Consider the following 20,907-nt stretch of genomic DNA (forward strand, 5'->3'; position numbering starts at 1 on the left):
GGTCACAGCTCGCTCCTTTGCATAGGGGATTTGTGAAGCTCGCTATGCCTAAAGTTTTTCAAGCATGAAACCTTAGAAGTTATCCTTCTCTCCTAATCTGTTTTTGGTACGGTTTCAGACACCAGATGAGGAGGACACGCTTACGGGAAAGAGGGACGAGGCGGACTATGATAGCAAACTGGTAAGTTCGCTACCGGCATTGCAGGTGCCTTGCTTGGCGCAGCCTGGATCACAGTGTGTCTTCGCCATTGTGGGCTTGAGGTCTCCAGAGTCTCCCCTCTCGTTTCAGGATTTGGACAGAGGCAACAGATTCGACTACCTCCTGCAACAGACCGAGATCTTCGCACATTTTATGACCACAAGCAGCGCCGCCAAGGGCGTCACGTCGCCACTCAAACTGAAGCCTGGGCGGCCCAAACTGAAGAAGAATGACGAAAAGGCGAAACTGGCCGCCATTGGAGAGTTAGTTTCGTTTGTTTGCTTGTTTTGTGTCTGTATCTAGAACGAGACAGTTGTGACATACTGTAAACTACTTTTGTTTTCGCGAGCTCAATTTGGCACGAATTTTCGAAGCGCGGGTTTTGGGAATGTTTTGTAAGCACAAATTTTTGCGGTTTAAAGGGATAATCAATTTATTCGGTACCTTGGGCGTATCTGATCGTGTGATAAGTTATGCAGTATCTTCAAATCCGCAAAAATTTAGTAATTTACGGTATGTCGATCATGTGTTGTACAGTGATACCTCTCGGGTCATGTTTTTATAATGCGGATGTGTGTAAATGTGAAAAGCCTATAAGTAAGGAAGGTTTTACATTACTTGGACCTTTACAAATGGGTGTTCTAAAATTCAAATCAACTTGTTTCACGCCGTGTTTCGAGAGTTGATTATGTTGGGGGTTTCTGAGGAACCTTTGCATGACAGGGATGCGCAGACAGGACCTGGAAGAAGCTCAAGTCCCACTGACCCTCTTTTGTGGAAACAAAGGGGCTACGAGTGGGACAGTACACTTTGCTTCTGGGGTGGTTAACTGCAGTGGAATTTCAACACCGTTTTTGGGGCTCAGTTTACGTACAACCATTTTTTCCTGAAAGTCTCAAGGAAAATTAATGGCCCCTGAGCTTCTGGTATAACAGTTGTCTTGGTAAAAACGAAAACGAAAATCATTTTTGATATTTTGACATAATGCGCAGTTAGCTGAAGATCTGTTGCTATTAATGCTACATTATTGTTCAGGCTGCCATACATTCTGGTTAAACCTTTATTGTTTAGGTGGAGAGTGCACAAATGCAGTTCCCAAATGTCGATTTCAACACTTCAATCCATTTTAGCGTAACTTGAAAAAGACTGAATATTTCGGCCCTTGTGCAACAGTCGGAGGAGCGAAGTAACGCACATGACAGCTCTCTCCGAGAGGGAGTGTTTGCCGGCTGCACATTGTCGCACGCCTTGCTCCGACTAGCTTGCTAGAGTTGTACATTTTGCTGTTTGCAAAGTTGTACCGAAATTGAGTAGAGACGGCTAATAGCAAAACGCAAACCCTCCCCGATCCTCAAATATTTTGTACTTTCTTTTGTTGTTCTGGGACATCTTGGGGCCTTAAGCGCCGTTCACACTCTTGCGATTGAGTAAGATCGAGAGAGACTAGACCGGTTTTTAAGCCTTTTGCGACTTATTAGGACCTGATCCGCTGCAGCGGAGCTGGTCCTAAGAGATCGCAAGAGGCTTAAAAACCGGTCTGGTCCCTCTCGGTCTTACTCGGTCGTAAGACTGTGAACGGGCCTTTGCTGCACGGGGGGACCAAGCGGAACCAAGGGACTGGGACAATGTCTTCTGCTGCGATTTGCTACCGCCGCGCTGCTGTTCAATCAGTGCAGACGGCATTGTCCCAGTCCCTTGGTCCCGCTGTGTAGCATAAGGCCCTTGGTCTTTGATAATGTGTTTCCAACTCTCATGTTTTATGAATGCTTGCTTTCCAGCCTGCGTCACCGCATGACAGAGCAAGAGGAAGACGAAGAGCTTCTGTCGGACAGCCGCCGCAAGGAGATTGTGGTTACCCGCTTTGAGGAGTCTCCCTCGTACATCAAGGGGGGAGAGCTGAGGGACTACCAGGTGCGCGGCCTCAACTGGATGATCTCGCTCTACGAGCACGGGATCAACGGCATCCTCGCCGACGAGATGGTGAGTTTGTGGGCGGCTTAAAAAAAAACACTACCCAGAAAAAAAAAAAGAAAAAAAAATGCAGAAAAGAGTTGAATTTAAAAGAATTCATGATTAGATCTACCAACATCTAGAGAGTATTCCTAGGAAGTTTAATTTGTTTACAGTGCATAGTCGTTTTACAAGATATTTTTGGTCCGCCGATGCTAAAGAAAAGGTATAGGTTCCAGCACTTTGAACGCGTCTTTCTTTGTTCCACTTTTTGGCATAAATTTCACTTTAGGAAAGCTATCATTTGGTAACGGGACAAAAGGAAAAGCTTGCTCATTCGTTTTCCTAACTGGAATTTCATGAGCAATGCAACTGTGGCATTTTTTTTTTTTCTTTGTGGATGTCTTTTATAAAAGATGTTAGGATTTGTCCGACGTAAGGGCAAAAAATTTATTTGATTGTTCCGCACTATGTTAGCATAAAATAAATTACTTTTTGGAAATTTTGTTTCCACAGTTGCTCTCTCCAGGCATTCTGCTACATATCTAATGAAAAAATGAAATGTTGGGTGTTACATTAGTTTTCTAATGATAGTTATCCTAAACAATGTCTATGTGTTCCTGATGAAAATGAATATAATTTTTTTTTTTTCACAATTCATGTACACAGATGAAACTTTGCAACTACCAGTTAAATTTCATTCATATTAAGCCACAAGTTCAAAAGTTAACCTTTTTGGGCAGTGTCCTCCCTTAAGGGACACCAACAGGGTATTCATGCTTGCCAGGTTTTTGTTTGTACATGACATATAAGAGCCCAACTACCTAGAACACAATTTGCGGCTCGAAATTCGTTTTCTGTCCGCCCGAGAACCGACGATCGAGCACTGGCCGGTTGGTGTCGCGCTCACTCTCTTTTTTATGGTTACGTGCCGTTTTCTATAGTTTAGGCACAACCACCAAAGGTAATCAGAGTCGTGGGTCGTCGAAGGCACGCACTCAATGTTAAGAATGGAAGAAAAATATGATACCCATTTTTTGTGGCTCCTAAAAAGTGCAATTATGTTGAATAAAAAAAAAAAGAAGAAAAAGGAAGTTGCACAGCCACGTGATTTCTGGCAACACACTCCTCCTCTATGTTTCTTCTTCCTCCCTAGTCGAGTTTCGGTTCCGAACAGTTGCGTCCTTTGACTTCATTAAAAGTATATGTGACGCTGTAGCAAAATATTGATTGGGTAGTCTTCTGACAACCATAATAAATTGCCTAACAAAAAATAAAAAAATAAATATTGGGGGGTGTCAGTGTCTAACATCAGGAAAAGCACCATTTAAGACGAGATGTGGTATTTGCTTTGAGCTGTTCCGTCTGCCTTTGAGTTACTTAATGGCAATTGGCAGATTTTTAAAGGGCCTAACCAGAAAGGGTGAGAAAAGCGGGAAAAAAAATATATGTGAAATTGCCCTCGCACGTATGTAATCTTTCTGTTTATTACTACTGTAGCCGTAGTTCTCTCTGTCTCAGCAGTTATCAAGGATGTGATTGGATTAAGTCTTGGCTACTCCCTTTGTATAGGGTGCAGTCTATGCTCTCCTCCAGCCAAAAGTAACTACGTAGCGATTACATCGCTACTTGTCGCTCTGACGCCACCAGTCCTCAAGTCTTCTCTTGGTGCGCTCTGTAATGCTCTCGGTTCTTTGCACTGCATCAGCCGAGTCCATGTTGGCTTCTGCCTCTCCCAACTGTCCTAAAGCCCAGAGGGCACCGTCAGTAGGTCAGAGGGACTGTTTGTAATAGACATTGTAATAAAACATTGACATTGTAGTAAACAAAAAAGGTTTATAGATATAAGGCTAGTTTTATTCTTTCCTAATTGTTATGTGCATGGACAGGTCAACAGGGGCTGCCATGCGACAACTTAAACACCTGGTAACCATTATTAAACAAGTAAATATTTGGAATGATTTTATAAGTTTCTATTTTTATGGGCATGCGCAGTCTTTGAGCTGCTGCTTGCGCTGTTAGCCTAAGAGTCCTGCTGACCAGTGTACCGTAAAATACCGGGCAAGCGCCCACTCGAAATATAGAGAGAATCACAGAAAAATGGGGATCGGCGCTTGTCCGGTCATCAGTTTTACATATAAATGTAGTGTGCATATTTTCTCAGATCCTAGAAATTTGGATATGGGCGCTTAATGTGGAATGGGCAGATGCGCGGTATTCTACAGTAGATGTGTCTGAGTCGAAGATAAAGTTGCCTTTGTTCTCAAAATATTATTACTAAACAAAATATTTATTTAGCTGTGGTTGGTTGTTTTTACGCTCCAACATGGGTATGCTTGGCTGACTAATGTGCAGAACTAAGGAGACCTGACGAGATGCGAATTATCTGCATTGATTTAAATTGAATTTGAGTTCGCCTTCTGCCAGGTCCCTTCTGTGCCTCGTGTGTGTTTCACGTGCCGCCATTTCTGCGCAGGGTCTGGGCAAGACCCTGCAGACCATCTCCCTGCTGGGCTACATGAAGCACCACCGCAACATCAACGGCCCCCACATGGTCATTGTGCCCAAGTCGACCCTGGCCAACTGGATGAGCGAGTTCGAGCGATGGTGCCCCTCCCTCCGCGCCGTCTGCCTCATTGGAGATCAAGAGACCAGGGTATGCGTCCCTTCACCACCACTCGCAGGTGTTCATGGCCGAAGCAAGCCATGCGAAATGGTCCACAAATGGCAGGAATTCATAGTTTCTTATTTTGCACTGAAGTAAAGGAATAAAGTAAAGCAACTGTTTTAGGGAAGGGGGGAAGGGAGGGAGGAAGGAAGGAGAGCCCCCCACCCCTCAAATAAAATTTATTACCCAGGCGAAAAATGCAAGGTCATTGGACATTGGATGTATGTGCAGTATCTAATATTTCGTGAAAGAGAGTCATTCACAAGGCGAGAAGGGTGGGGAGGAGCTTTGGTTGTCCTGTCTCCAACGCAAGCTTCCTACTGTCTAAAACACTCTGGCGTCTTGTGCACCTCGGGCGCATGTGTACAGCCGAAGCATGGCGGAAGGCGTGGGGCGGGTGCTGGAGGCCGGGCCTTCCAAAGAGCTTCCCTGCCATTCGCACTCACTCTGTTGGCATGCCCTGAACCCATTGCACGGCCCGGTACACAAGGATAACAGTGTGCAGAAGCCAATTACTATTGGAGTGGTCCATAACCCACATGTGCTTGAAAGAACTGCCAGGCGGAGGTTGGACAAGAAGACGAGAGCGAAGTTCTGCTCCGTTTATAGACCCTTTTTTGTTTACAAACACAAGCCGTCTCTTGGCTACCAGGAGACGGTTTCAGTCGCTCCGTTTCAGCGGGCCTTTCGAGCCACCTGATGTCAAAATTCCTGGGACGACGAAGTTTTACGGAAATCACCAAGTCTGAGGTTTAGCAAGGTTCTTACGTTGCACTATTCAATGTGTAGGAGGAGGTCGGTTGTCTTACGGGAGAAACGAAAAATCTCCGACAAATCTTTCGCTAACCACCTGGAAAACTGGTCACAAAATATTTCATGAACATTACAAGTAGCGGTGCTATGGTGGGGGGGATTATTTTTCAACTAGTTTGACTGGAAGTTCGCGGGGACATAAATTGCCAACAGCGCCTCCCATCGGCGCTTTTTGAAAAGGGGTCTATGCGTGGTAGACAAGAAGACATCGGAAAGAAATTGAAATGCGAGAGGTATGTGTATACCAGCTATAAATAACCATGCTAACCAAAGTCGCTCTGCTAGCACATGAAATAGGGAATCCCATTCCTGCACGAGAGATCAGTGGTCAGATTCCTGCGGGAGGACAGATTCTTTTTATGTTATATTTTCGTTAACAACTTTTCAGCATGCTCAAGGCTTGAACTTTAGCCCTTAAGCTCATTTTGCGTTAATAAGTCCTGGTCCGAAGCTCTAAGTAATCTTGCCAGGTGGCATTTTTGAGTGGACATCTTGGCTTCCTCCGTTCCTCAATAGACAGGTGGTCAAAGGATAGTTTGTCACAATGATTTTTTAAGGTAAAGCAAAGTTGTGGTAAGTTTGTTATCTTGGCATAGGCATCTGTCATACTAACATTGCAGGTATTGATGTACCGTAAAATTACGTAAGGCCATCCTCCCCCGAGAGATCGCCCACCCTATTTGTTTGGCTGAATATCCGCGGTGTAAAAATTCCGAAACATCACCCAACCCCCCAATTCCATTGGACATCACTCGACATCCGACGGGAACCACATCAACCGCACGATCTGCGGTACCGGTACGTGCAACAAGCGAGTTTTCAGTGGGTTTACACGTTCCTGTCCGCGATCTCTGCACGCGACGTCAGTTCCTGTGGCACACAAGTTTAGCCGGATTCCGCATGTTTATCGCATCGTGAAACCAGAATCCGCTGCATCTGCAGTTTGCAGCATCCCTTCCCATGACACAAGAGTTCCCGGTGAATTCCTGCGCATTCATTGCGTCGCGAAACGCAAATTTGCTTCGTCCGCAACCTGCCGCAATATCAGTTCCTGTGCCACGTGGTTTGTGGCGGGTGCCCCTGATGTTTACCGTTATTTTGTTATTTTGCTGTGTCATCCCCAAAGAAGCCCCTCATGTTTTTCGCACTTCATCTCTTCGTTTTGGGTTGGCGCCCTCACGGGATTTCACTGTAGTCGGGACCTTTTTACAGTGGAGCTGTTAAAGGCTAGTTTCCCCAGGATCGTGTCCCCCGGAAAGAAATGTCAACACAAAACTCTGGACAGCTACCGCCATCTATGAGTGACGGCAGCAACCAGATAATCGGCTTGCCGGCCTTGCTCAGAGATTGCGACAACCTTTCCAGCCTTTCCATTCTGGTTTTCGCCAGAGTGAAAAGGCTGAATTTTTCTAGGCGCCATCCTAGATGTCGTCCTCGAGGTCGTCCTAAGTGTCGTCCTTGAGGTTGTCCTAGATCGTCCTAGAGGTTGTCCTTGAAATTGTCATAGACGTCGTCCTTGAGGTCGTCCAAGAGGTTGTCCTTGAGGTCGTCCTAGTCTTTGTTTTTGAAATCATCCTAGAAGTTGTCCCTGAGGTCATCCTAGGCATCATCCTTGAGGTTGTCTTAGAAGTTGCCCTTGAGGTCGTCCTAGACATTGTCCTTGAGGTCGTCCTAGACGTCTTCCTTAGGCGTCGTCTTTGAGGTCGTCCAAGAAGTCGTCCTTGAGGTCGTCTGACCATAGCACGGCTTCGCTGGTCTTCCTTCTTCACCAGAGTGAAAAGGCTGAAAGTTTTTTTTTTTCTTTTTGTAGGCTGATTCTGCTTTACAGGCGTTCTGCCATATGAAATTTTTTTTTTTTTTGTTCCCCAGGCGGCGCTCATCCGCGACACCCTGATGCCTGGCGAGTGGGACGTCTGCGTCACCTCGTACGAGATGGTCATCCGGGAGAAGGCGGTGCTCAAGAAGTTCAACTGGCGCTACCTGGTCATTGACGAGGCCCACCGCATCAAGAACGAGAAGTCCAAGGTCGGTGGTGCCTGAATGGCTCGTCGTTGCTCTCCCTTTCAATGCACCGCGCTACTCATTTTTGGTGCGGTCTGTCGAGCATGCACTGCGGTATGCAGCTGCTCGTTTTACGCGTGTACATTGTGGTTTTTCTATCAGCTTTCAGAGATCGTGCGGGAGTTCAAGACCACGAACCGTCTGCTCCTGACGGGTACTCCGCTGCAGAACAACCTCCACGAGTTGTGGGCACTCCTCAACTTCCTGCTGCCCGACGTCTTCAACTCGTCCGAGGTAGGACGCTCATTTGTGCACCATACACTGCGATGCATTAGGCGGAGTTTTTGGACATCTCACGACACTGGAACAGTTGGAAGTTTGGAGCTTGGGGCGGGATTATTAATTGTTGTGTAAACTTTGTGATAACGCTCTTCTATTCTCAAATTGCACTGTTTTTTCAGTTCTATTTATTCTACTTACTGAGGAAATAAGCCTCGTAATGTAAGCCAAGATACAGTGAAGAAAATGCTACCAATATAAGAAAGAGCTACAGATACAAATATTCTCCTAGCGTTTTCTGGAAATGAAGTGGGATATTAAATATACCATAAAATACCGCGGAAGTGCCCACTTCTTTCACGCACTCACTATTAATGTGTTCCGAACTTGGGGATTCTGCAAATTATACATTAAGCGGCCGATTTGACCGGACAAGCGATCATGTCTAGGTTAACCCAGTTTTCAGTGAAAGTGCTTTGGGCTCTTCCCCAGTATTTTATGCTATACTATAAGTGTTGAGAATAGGAGGACTTTGTGCCAATTCTAAATGCACGAGGCCGGAAACTGTATGCTGGATAGAAGTCTCAGCTGAACGCCGACGCCACAGTAGTGTCCACTCTGCAAACTACAACAGCCTCTTTTAGTGACTCGGGAAAATTTTTGCACTTTGGCTTTCCTATTTAGGTGGTATTGGTGATGGCTATTGCTAGCCTTGGCAATAGACCCCTTGAAATTCATTGGTTACTGATGGCTCAAGACCCAGTTTCACTTTCAACAACCTAGTGGTGGTCATAAAACCGTTTTTCGTCGGGCACCTTCGCTTTCGCACGCGAATGGTAGATCAGAGTCAGTTCTTCGATCATCTCATAATTCTTTCTTGTTTTGCTTCTATTGCGATGTTGTGAGCCATAAGAACAGACCAGCACGAAGCGGCTACCCGTAAGCCCCTTGATGAAATTTCTGCTATCGAAGGACTTTTCAGCCGAGCTCGTGCCAAGAGGTTGATTAGACCACACTTCGAAATAAACGCTCACCAGCCGTTGCGTGTAATTCGTGTGTCGTGCTGTACTGACCTCTCGAACATGCAGGCCTCAGATATTCTCCTCTTGGTAGTATTTCCAACTTCTTCCCTCAGCAGCCACAAGAAGGCCGCCATTAGTTTGGCGCAGGTGCCATAGTACACTGGGATGATGACAGTGACATAGCCTCCTATATGGGGGGAAAGTCTGCGGCATCTGTGCCTCATCTGGCTGCCAAAAATGGGAGGCACGAATCCACAGAATGTAAGAACAAAATATGCCATTGGGACGAGCATGTCACATCACCCCTTTCAACCTAGGACTCGTCCTACTCCCTCAGTCCCTCTGCGGATCCTCTTTTTTCCCCCAAGGATGTTTCCTGTTGTGTCCTTTGCACCTTTCATCTCGGAGAGCACTAAACTTGGCATCGACTTTTTGGTGCTAAACTATCAAGGCTAGCGTAGCCTCTACAGTGCTGCAGCCGTGCACTGCTGACGAGTGGCTTCGTGTTTTGTCTCATTCGCATGCGCTCGTGCACTTTGACGGAGTTGGAGCACTGCAGAAGCTATGCTAGCCTTGACAATGTAGCACAAAATTGTTGACACCTAGTGTAGGAAGGGAGAATAAGTTGTAAACAAAAAAAAAAAATATAGAAAAGCCAGTCTTTTTTTTTATTTTGTGTGTTGCAGGATGCAAAAAGAAAGAAAAGAGGGGTAGTTTGGCTTACGACATCTGCATGGCACTTATAACAAACTGGTTCCTCCTTGCCTGGCCCTTCACGCTTTCCCTCCCTTTTACGGCAACCTGACGGCCTATGTTCGAGCGTGGAGAGCGCAGGCTTTCCGCCTATGTGTGAGGCTACAATAGTGATCAAAGCTGCCAAACTGAATTTCAAAAAAGGGTGTATGTAGCACAAAATGGTTCATGCAATGTAAGGTGGGTGACGTCGAAGATTGAGCCCCGGTCTGGGAACGTCCCTCTCTGCGCCTTTAGGACTTTGACTCGTGGTTCAACACCAGCAACTGCCTGGGTGACAACCACCTGGTGGAGCGGCTGCATGCGGTGCTGCGGCCCTTCCTGCTGCGTCGCCTCAAGTCTGAGGTGGAGAAGAAGCTGCTCCCCAAGAAGGAGGTGAAGGTGTACGTGGGGCTCTCCAAGATGCAGCGGGAGTGGTACACCAAGTGCCTCCTCAAGGACATTGACGTGGTCAACGGTGCGGGCAAGGTGGACAAGATGCGCCTGCTCAACATCCTCATGCAGCTGAGAAAGTGCTGCAACCACCCGTACCTCTTCGATGGAGCCGAGCCAGGTGGGGATGCGTTTCTTTTAAATAGATAACTTTACATCACAACCCTTCATGCACTTTGTAATGAGAAAAAGTTTAAAGAAAAAAGAAAATAAATTTATATCTACCTTAGGCAAGCAAAACCCCTGGCGTGGCGTCTTTCAGTCTTTTTTCGCAACCTGTCTTTGCGCTACCGATCGCTTTCTACATTGTTTTTTTAATCTACGTATCTTCACACACTCTGGTTTTTGTCTGCCGCCAAACGTCAATAGCGCTTTGTAAAAAAAAGTGCAACAAACCTTGCTTGCTCGTGTTGGTCGTATGGTAGGAAAGTCGTGGGGGAGGGTGTCAACAACAGAGCGAAGTTGTTGGTTTAATGTCGTAGGCCTTGCCACGAGAAGCAAAGTGTCACACGAAATCATGGTGTCAGCATGACCAAATGGTTGACATCACAATGTCACATTATAGTTCAGGTGACACATGGTGTCGCATCACGTAGTGTCACGTGGCGTGGTGTCGCAATTTAATAATAATAAATCATAATAATAATGTCTTTATATTTTCATCACATGATGAAGGGTAGGCCGGGGAAAAAAGCTGTGAAAACAGCTTGACGGGTCCCCGACCTCCTACAGTGGCAGAAACATAACAGCTCAAACAAACAAACAAAAGCAAAGACAAAAAAAAAAAAATAAAAATAAAATAGCTGTTACAAAAACAGCCCCGGCATGACAGATTGTCAGAAAAACCGTTACACTGTGCGGTTATTGTATATAGTAATTTCGGATCTCATTCATAGAGAGCGAGTCCAGTTGAAAGTCACGACTAATAAAACGAAAAGGGCATTCATAGCCATCCGGCGGCTGGTTTACTTCTTCCCGGAACACGGGCATAAAGCAGGGATCTCAGGGACCCGACCGCGGGGAACGCCTATCTTCCTCAATGATTGGCCGAGGAACAGCCTCGTCATTGGTGCTATAAACAATAAAGTGGCAAACAATCCTGCAGACCGTGCGAACAATAATGCGAGCATTACGCTCATAGCTGTACATGAATGTAGGGTTCAGATCTGCTAAAAAGCAGGGTGTCGAACCGGAACCGAACCGAACCGAAAACCGGAACCGAACCGGTATTTTTTCCGGAACTGAACCCGAACCCGAACCGTTATATTGTTATCGCGATAAACCCGAACCGGAACTGAACCGGAAAAAAAATAACGGTTACCGGCTCATGTCAAAACGGTTCGGCCACGCGCTGTTGACAATGAATGTGCTATCAATGCCATTTGTTTTTTAAGTGCCGTCAACTGACACACACCTCGCTTACATATTTTTCTTCTCCACTCAGTCTTAGGAATATAAACGCTGCATCCATGAATCTTGACATAGGAACCAGTATTGCGCTGGTCGCGGCTTGCACGGAAGAAAGAGAATTGAAAAACTGCAAAAAAAAAAAAAAAAATCGCGTCACGGGATTTCATTTTTCTACAGTCTCGTAAATCCTAAATGCTGCTGTGTGCTCATTTCATAACACGTTTCTAGAACGCACGAGTTCTTGAAGCTTGCTTCCATCGGAATGAGAAAAGAAAAGGCTGTGGAGTTTGATAATAATGCATCCGGTTTCGTATAGGCACTTAGAAGCTAACATATTTGTGAGACAGCGAACTCTTCTATTTTAATATTTATCCTATTACGTCCTTCTGGCATTGCGGTCGGTGAAGTGTTTTTCATATTCCGTATCTTGTTTAATGAAAACTTCTTTAAGGGTCTAATTTAAAGGGGCACTGACACCCCAAAGGTCGTATTTATTTTTATTGTCTAAAACGATGCAAGTTGCAGTCATAGACACGCAAAAAAAACCGCATCGCGAAAAAAAATTTTCCCGCGCGCGCGCGCGCCTTTTTATTTTTGGCGTTTGATTTTCCCGCCTCTCGCCTCCTCGCTTCTTTTGATCGGTGACGTCAAAAATCAGGAAATTTAGAAGCTTTGTAGGCGACATCTCTATAACATTTAATTACGGCAATCCTAAAACATGTTTTTTAACGCAATTGCGAACGCACTACGGCCCTTCTTTTTGAAATACCAAAAATCGGGAGTTCGTTGTGGTGCCGTCTCCTGGATTTGTATCCTTCAACGGAAAAGAGGCGACACCGCTCAAAACCGGTCCGCCGCAACGCCGGGCGCTCGCTCCTTTCCTCCTCGCTTTGGGTCGCCATGGCAACAGCAGGGAGTGGTGAAAGGAAGGGGACTGTCAGGTCTCCGCAATTTTTGACGTCAAGGCACCGGCGCCGATCGCGCGGGAACTTTGAATTCGGCATTTGGAAATTGTTTTTTTACTTCACGAATACTGAATTCCCAAATCTCAAATTTTGAGGGTAATGTCCCGGCATCGTTTTCAATCGTTTCGGATAATAAAAAAAAATATGATTTTGATGTGTCAGTGCCCCTTTAAATACCGAAGGCTAGTTCAAATAAAGAAAGCTGTATTTTCTCCCCACTGTTCCATCAATTGCTTACGCGCCGAGGTGGCGGTATAGTTAGCGAGTTCCACTTGTAAGTGGGTTTGTAAGGAGGTCGCACATTTTACAGCTACTGCGTCGGACCCAATCAGATGAAGTCCGAATACGTAAACGTCGGTAAGGTAACCTTTGAGTGCACATAAAGGAGCCATTCCTGGTAGAAATCCCTGAGCCTTACACTACGATGTATCCCGTTTCGTATGTGCTGATTTCAGGTGTTTTATTTGTAATTTATTTTGATGTTGCAATTTGTCATTTATAATTTCCGAACCGGTTCGCAAACCGGTTCAGCACCCCGAACCGGTTCGCGAACCGGTTCGCGGATCGAATTAATCGAACCGGAACTGAACCGGAACAAAATAAATTTACCTGAACCTGAACCGTAACCGAACCGGTATTTTTTTCGGTTCGACACACTGCTAAAAAGGTTCTCTGTAGAGACGCTTTACTTAAGGGTAGCGACTGCCAAGGAAATTTGGGGGCTCAGGGCTTCCCCAGCATACCCACGTATGTCCCCCAAGCTCCCAAATTTCCTTGACCGCCCCTGGCCCCAAGTGAATTGCTTTTGCATATCCAGCGCCATACTACTTCAGCAAAGCTGAGCCATGCACTGATGCATAACTACGAGTCAGAAACACCCTTGTGTGCTCTTTAAGAGGCCGTAAAATAAATTTCCGGCTGGGTAACTGATTTTAGATTGGGGTTTTACTAATTGCACATCATTTACTGGGCGATAGGAAAACTAGTACACGAAAATAGAAAGCCGAAAGCCTGTTTTTTGCTGCAAAGATTTCAGAAATATGACGGACTGTTTTGTACCGCCTTTTCTTCAAAAGCTCTCCGCCTTTTCACTGTGGTCATGTCAGTTAAACCCAGCACTGCGTCATTCGGAAGTATGCGCTCGTCAACAGTCAGTTTGTACACAAATATTTGAATTCTCCTTCGCGGCCAATGGTTTTCGTGACGGCACTTATCGTCACTCGCTAATGGTAACTTCCGTGGTGTGCTTAGAAAGCGCGGTGGAAGCTTGGAGTCATCGGTTCCGATGAAATACTGAGTCACGACCACGTGATTTCGCTTTTGAGTTTGAGGGGAAAGCTAAGGAGGAAGAAATAGAAAAATCATGTCATTGTCCCTCAAAGGGATCCTGGCAAGGTATTTATGCCCGCCAAGGTTTTTATTTGTACATGATATACGAGAGCCCAACTACCCAAAACACAACTTGTGGCTCAAAATTTTTTTTTTTTTTTTTCGTTTGAAAATTGTTGATTGGGAACTGGCCGGTTTGAGTCGCGCTCACTTTCTTCTCTGTGGTCATGTGCCGTTTTTTTATGATTTAGACACAACCACCAAGTATAATCAAAGTCGTGGATCATTGAAGACCCACATTCAATATTATAAATAGAAAAAAAATATGATGCCCATTTTTTGTGGCTTGTAAAAACATACAAATACGCTGATTGAAGAAAAAAAAAAGTTGTGCAGCCACATTACTTCTGCCAACTCTCTCTTCCTCTATATTTCTTCTTCCTCCCCAGTTCAGTTTCGATTGCAAGCAGTTGCATTTTTTTTACTTCATTAAAAACATATGCGACACTGTAGCTAAACATTGATAGCGTAGTCGTCTGACACCATAATAAATTGCCTGGCAAAAAATGAAAAAAAAAAAAAATATTTTGAGGGATGACAGTGTTTTTTTTAATAGTTGCAAGGCCGTTAGGCTTCTGCACTGTTTTGTTTTATCGGTGCAAAAACCAAGTGGGGCTCCTTGAGATGGAAAAGTATGGGAACGTCTTGTCTAAAGTATCAAGCAGCCCATTCATTGGCTCTCATTGGAGCATCGGGAAGTGGCTGCTTCGTGTGAAGCCAGCTGAAGGGTTGTGCCGGTAGGACCCCGTGTGAGCCGCGGCCGTTCACCTTGCAGGGCCGCCTTACACGACGGACGAGCACATTGTGTACAACTGCGGCAAGATGGTGATCCTGGACAAGCTGCTGCCCAAGCTCAAGGCCCAGGGTTCCCGGGTGCTCGTGTTCTCACAGATGACGCGCATGCTGGACATCCTCGAGGACTACTGCCTGTGGCGGCGCTACGGCTACTGCCGCCTCGACGGGCAGACGCCCCACGAAGAACGAACGGTGCGTGTAGCGACTCACGCGTTCAAACTTTGCACCGGGGTTCTTCCGAAAAAGGGGACAATAGCTGCAACTTTCTGCATTCTTAACACTCTCTCTGCCGCACGGCAGTTATATTAATGCTCTAGCCTTAAGGAGCTCGTGTCGCAAAATGTCCGGCGTCCGTGTCGGTGGGACGTGGAATTCCTGATTGGTCGATAGGGTCACGATGTCACAGCCATAATACCTCGCGTGAAACTTTCAAACAACCCGCAACGTTCACGTGCAACATGACGTTACGTGGGGAATGAAAATGATTAAAACATGACGTGTAATGTGAATTAAAGGCTGCCGCATGTCTCAAGTGATTTCCCTTTATAAAGTAATTTCTTCAAGAAAAAATTTGAAGAATTTTAGGCGGGATTTAAACCCACCACCCTTCGGTTGCTAGCCAGACACATTACCGACTAGGCCACGCAGACATGCTTGCATGGGTTGGGAACGAGCGGGGGTTTATATGTTTAGCTATTGCAGGCACGTAGTCGGGGGAGACCCATGGGGGCCCCCCCCCCCCCCCAAAATCCTTCATTTTGCTGGGAACTCCTCTTCCCCTCCCCCTCATACAGCATTTTGTCATTTGCGTTCCACTCTTAAAAGGGCCCTGCAATGACTTTTTTGCTAATTTTTAGTTTGCACTGAACCTGAGTGCACTGAACGTAGTAACTTAGTGAAACTAGAGAAGTAGTGAGCTCATCGAGTGCTCACGGCTGCCATACTCTGTGTCGACGGCGCGAGAGGGCGCCATTGAACCGTGTTCTGGGTAGGCTGTATGCAGCGGGCAGCCAGAGCGGCTCTCATTGCATTTGCTGCGCGATTAAATATTAATTCGGCTTGACACTTCATTGTCCACAAACGACAGCAGACACGGGGTAAAGATCAGTTCAGAATGGGAGCTACTTTGCGCTGCCATACCGCAAAACGTCCAAACCGCAAGACAAAGCTTCTTGCCTAAGGCCTTCGGAACGCTCGGAGCTGGTCGGATCCTCCTGCCCATACAACCGCAGTGCCGCCACGTACATCCGGGACCTTTCCGTGTCGGCGCCTGATCCCATTACTCCTTTCTAGTATGCGCCGCATTTTTCACCGTTTGGTGGCGGGTATGTCGACGGGTCATTTCTTGTTTCCATACTTTATGAACTGCATTTGTTTCTTTTTTTTATCTAAAATACTGAACAAAAACTACTTATATAAATAATTGAAACGGTTCGCGCCACTTATATTTTGTATTTCGACAAAAAAGAAGCTTTTAGCGGCTCTGACCAGTAGTAAGCCCAGGACCAAAGACGTCACATTTTGCGCGTTTTCGGTACCGCGGGTCGCCCTCGTTGGTGGAGGAGGTTTCCGCGTCGTCCGGTTAAAATATGACGCACTGATATTTAGTTACTCTCTCCGTGCCCGCTGGCTTGCCCGAACCCCAAGAGACGCGGAAGCTGCAAAAAAGGTAGACTCCTAAATATCATTGCAGGACCCCTTTAAAGGCGAAGCTTGAGCATTCTCCTGTAATTTTCTTTTCAGGAATCGTGCGGTTCAGTTGCATAGTGCCACACAAATCTGCCAACCTTGACAATCTGGGGTATCATGTATTTTCGAAATCTGCATCATATTTTCCAGTGAAGGCAAAATGTAGAGGTGGTTTGGATGCAGTAGAGATGGGCAGTCAGCCAGACTGGTTTGGCGGCTAAACCACTGCCACCCACCATGGAAAGAACCCGGCTTTGCACTGAAACTTCTCATGCCATCACTTGCGCGTCACATTCTCTTCTGGTGTAAAAAAAGACATGGGAGCTTGTCACCAGAAACTCGGCATTGTGTCGAGTTATAGGTGGTGACTTTGGTAATCTGGGGGGTCATGAGTGCACTTGTGTATTCCGAGTTTTTGAAACATCCTTTTCGGGGAAAGGATGTTTATGTTTGCCACAGCCTCAGACCAGGGAGAAAAAAAAACAGTACAGGTTTTAGGAACGAAAAAGAACATGTCATGGGGCTGTTTCTTTTTCACATTTCACATATTGAAGTACTTGTGGAGGCTAGATGACAGCTAAATGACAGGTAAAACTACTGGTGTTATGAACTGTCCTCTTCTGCTATTGGGGATATCTGTCACTATTAATCTGAGCTTTTATATTATGCCCTGATTTTTTTCGTTGCTCATCATGCAGCATTCTTTGGGCTTTTTAGGGAAAGTTTTCTTTTCTCTTTTTCTGTTTCTTTTTTCTAGTTATTGCATCTTTTTACACCACCAGCTTATGCAGCATTTTCAAGATAATAATAAATAAGTAGCCCGCCTTGTACAGTAGCCACTAAATGAGAGGCTTGAGAGAAGTATACTCTGCTCTACTCAAGCCCGAGTGTCAAGAACCAGTGCAATATCTGTAACCTGCATTGACAGGAAGTCACATGTTATTCTTTGGGGCAAATCTAGTTTTATGGGGAGAACAGGCAGTTGCATTTTATTACAGATGGTTACTTTGTTTCTAATTGTATCAATCTGCATCACTGTGCCTCATGTATAGGCACAGTGATGTGCCTATACATGAGGCTTATACATGAGGCATGTGCCTATACATTATCTATGTGCACAGAGCTAAGTGATGGTGATGACAATATTAATGACAATTTGGTGTTCTCTCCTGTGGACAGCTTTCCATCAATGAGTTCAACCGACCCGGAAGTGAGAAGTTCCTGTTCATGCTGTCGACGCGTGCGGGAGGTCTTGGCATCAACCTGGCCACCGCCGACGTTGTTATCCTCTTCGACTCTGACTGGAATCCCCAAGTGGACCTGCAGGTAACCCCCCTCGTTCTAGGGATATCTCTTGCCTTTCCAACTACCCCTTTGCTCTTTTCCACGAGGAAAAAGTGGTTTATGTTTGTTTTGTCGTCTTCAATTTCTTCTAATTTTATTTGATATAAGTTTACTCTTGCTGTATCATCCATGTGGTGCTACCTTTATTTTATAAACTTTGGCAGCCCCCAGAAAAGAAAAAAAACGTATCAACTTCAGAATTTGCATTTTGATAGGTTTCGAGATATGCAAAATGATGACATCGAGCTTCCTTTATATTTTTCCAGCTTTAAGGAGTAGTACCCGAATGCTCTGGCCCTGTTTGTCAAAGCAACCAAACACACCGTGTGTATGCTTTGAAGTAGTATGTACCATACCTTGAAATCGAAGGTGCATGCTCGTTTCTGTTGATTCGCTTATCTATATGTTAAACTATGTGAAACTTTAACATGCATTAACATTTTTTTTTTACTTGCTTGAGCTGACGTGCAATGTCTTGTGCTCGTTGTAACTGGGAAGCCCTGTGATTGGTGCAGGCAATGGACAGGGCTCATCGGATTGGACAGACCAAGGCAGTGCGGGTGTTCCGTCTCATAACGGAGAACACCGTCGAGGAACGCATTGTGGAGAGGGCAGAAGTCAAGCTACGGCTGGACACCGTTGTCATCCAGCAAGGTTTGTTTCGATTCCGCCTTCTGTTTGGTGTGCTACCCACATTCTAGGTTTTCTTGGATGGTCTTTGCTTGAGCGTTTGTGTGCATGAATGATTGTTTAATCAAACTTTTGCATTGGAGATTCTGTTTTATATTGATGTCGAGGGACGATGAAAGGTTTCCGTTTGATTGAAAGAAGCTACCCTGTTTTCCTGCATGTAAACTAGGGTAGTTGTAAGTGAGTGACCTACAGTAAATCTTATAGTGTCCATATTGCTAGAGACTTATAACTGCTTAAGGACCGCCTGTATAACTAATCACAGTTAAATTTGAATTGTGTTGGTTTTAGGCATGTCGAACTTGCAGTAGAAATTGTGACACAGTGCCATTCTAATTTGAATGTCCTCTCATTCTAATTGAGCTTGTAGTGACTTAGCTTTTAAAACTGAGCCAATAGGATAGTAAGCTAAGCGAGTTGGTAGACTGTAGACATAATGAAAAAATCTGAGCGCAAGGACGAAAACAGAAGAGAAACACGGAAGACACAGAAATGCTGAGTCGCAAGTAAAGTGTTAATGAAATGGAAGAGGAAAATCTTTCCATAGCAAGCACACTGATGACTCAAGGGCCCGACAGATAGTCAAGCGTATGTAATTGGTAGTTTGGGAGAGCAATGTGTCGGCCAGCTTTTTGCCGATTTTGTTGGATAAGGAGACGTCTGTTATGGTCAACACATTCAACAGGGTACACACAGGTCCTTGAAAACACTAAAATTAAAAAAAATTGGGTGTTCAAGGCCCTTGAAAGCCCTGAATTTTTTGCTAGACCTTGAAAACTCTTGAATTTGAAAATTTGGCTTGCAGGTCCTTTGAAAGCCCTGGCTTTTTTGGCTAGACCTTGAAAATTCGTGAATGGCTATTTTTAATAGCAAATGCGAGTATACATTGTACATTTTTTTACGTGCTTATCAATTTCTTTTTCTCGCTTCGGTCCAAATTTTTACTATTTGTTTAGGTTTAGCTGATGCTCATTGGATGGTTGGCCACATTGAAGCAGATCCGAATCCAATCTGATCCGGGAATGCTTTACGCACTGTTTCCGCCATTGGCCTCGTGTTTTGTCATCGGTCGTAGGAAAATGTCCGGCAAAAGCAGGTTTGAAGGTGCGTGGCTCTGCAGTGATGAATATAAGGACTGGGTGGCACCAGATACGACAAATCAGCATCGCGCAAGATGCAAGCCGTGTGAAAAAACCTTCGATGTCGCCGCCATGGGCCACTCTGTGTTGAAAAGTCATATGAAGAGCGCAAAACATTCCAGCATCATGAAGATCGCAGCCAAGAGTTTGGTGCAAAATTACCTGGCTAAACTTCAAAAAAGCAAGGCCGAGGAGCTGCTTAGCATCAGCTAGCAAATACAGGAAAAGCTGTAGGAGCTCCCCTGAAGTTACCGCAAGCAGTTTTAAAACCAATTTTTACTTCGACTTAGTTCAATGCAAACAAATTAAAAAATATATATATATTTTTTTTTGTAGTGCAATAAATTTGATATCTGCAATCTTTTGACAACAATGTTTTATGGAAATTTGCTACGTGTGGCATCAAGTTGGGTCGTTGAAAATTCTCCCACAAGGCCTTGAAATTCCTTGAATATCCTTGAATTTCTTTCTTTGAATCCTGTACGAACCCTGTTCAAGGGGCTGTTCTCTAATATCTCATGTACCCTGACCCCTGGTGCCACCTGAACCACTGATGCACTTGCTGTAGGGGAATTCACTCTTTTTCCATTTCATGTAATGTGTTAGTTGCGAGCCAGGGGACGAATACAGAGCCTTTTCTCTGTCCTCGCCCTTGTGTGCTGTGTTCTTTTTTTTCTTTTTTTTTAATTGAGCTGATAGGCGAGGAAGGACAACTGGTGAGCACAGTTGTGCTTAAAACCCTGAGACGAGTGAAGAAAAGGATAACAGGATATTGTCAGCCACAAAACCATCATTTGGATCCCCCCCTCCATTTAATGTAGGATGGTTGTCACAGCGTATTGATTTTAGTAAAAGGCTAACCCAATGTTGCATTAGGGGTTTTCGCTTTTGTCTTGTAATCAAGTTCCAACACGTCTGATGCCTGTCGGTTCTCGCAGGGCGCCTGGTGGACGCCCAGGCGAAGCTGGGCAAGGAGGAGATGCTGGGTATGATCCGGCACGGGGCGGACCACATCTTCGCCTCCAAGGACAGCGAGATCACGGACGAGGACATAGACGCCATCCTGGAGAAAGGGGAGCGCAAGACGGAGGAACTCAAGACCAAGCTCGAGTCTCTCGGGGAGGGCTCCCTGCGCAACTTCACCCTCGACACCCCGCAGGAGTCCGTCTACAAGTTTGAGGGCCAGGACTACCGAGAGAAGCAGAAGGTACCGCCGTTCACGCAGCCGTCCTTAGCGGTAGCTGCACGCGTTGTACTGGAGTTTGTCATGAAAGTCTGATCCCATTAGCAACTGTTCTTTTTACACCAGGATCTAGATTGCATCGGCCAGCGAACCTTTCAGACCTATCCTGAAAGGGTGGTTCACAGA

General features: G+C 45.4%; 1 protein-coding gene across 1 annotated transcript in view; it reads left to right on the plus strand.

Moving 5' to 3' along the window:
• Window positions 1–20,907, plus strand: part of LOC8041236 (SWI/SNF-related matrix-associated actin-dependent regulator of chromatin subfamily A member 5) — a 30,925-nt gene that overhangs the window by 2,032 nt on the left and 7,986 nt on the right. The window contains exons 2-12 of the mRNA XM_029986528.4: window positions 119–181; window positions 290–462; window positions 1,978–2,179; window positions 4,626–4,805; window positions 7,500–7,655; window positions 7,794–7,925; window positions 9,923–10,238; window positions 14,657–14,868; window positions 17,545–17,691; window positions 18,225–18,363; window positions 20,477–20,745. Of these exons, the coding sequence (XP_029842388.1) occupies window positions 119–181; window positions 290–462; window positions 1,978–2,179; window positions 4,626–4,805; window positions 7,500–7,655; window positions 7,794–7,925; window positions 9,923–10,238; window positions 14,657–14,868; window positions 17,545–17,691; window positions 18,225–18,363; window positions 20,477–20,745 (1,989 nt within the window). The remainder of the gene's footprint in view (window positions 1–118; window positions 182–289; window positions 463–1,977; window positions 2,180–4,625; window positions 4,806–7,499; window positions 7,656–7,793; window positions 7,926–9,922; window positions 10,239–14,656; window positions 14,869–17,544; window positions 17,692–18,224; window positions 18,364–20,476; window positions 20,746–20,907) is intronic.

This window comes from Ixodes scapularis, unplaced genomic scaffold (genome assembly GCF_016920785.2).
Source record: "Ixodes scapularis isolate PalLabHiFi unplaced genomic scaffold, ASM1692078v2 PGA_scaffold13__105_contigs__length_92229423, whole genome shotgun sequence".
In the NCBI taxonomy this organism is placed as follows: Eukaryota; Metazoa; Arthropoda; class Arachnida; order Ixodida; family Ixodidae; genus Ixodes; species Ixodes scapularis.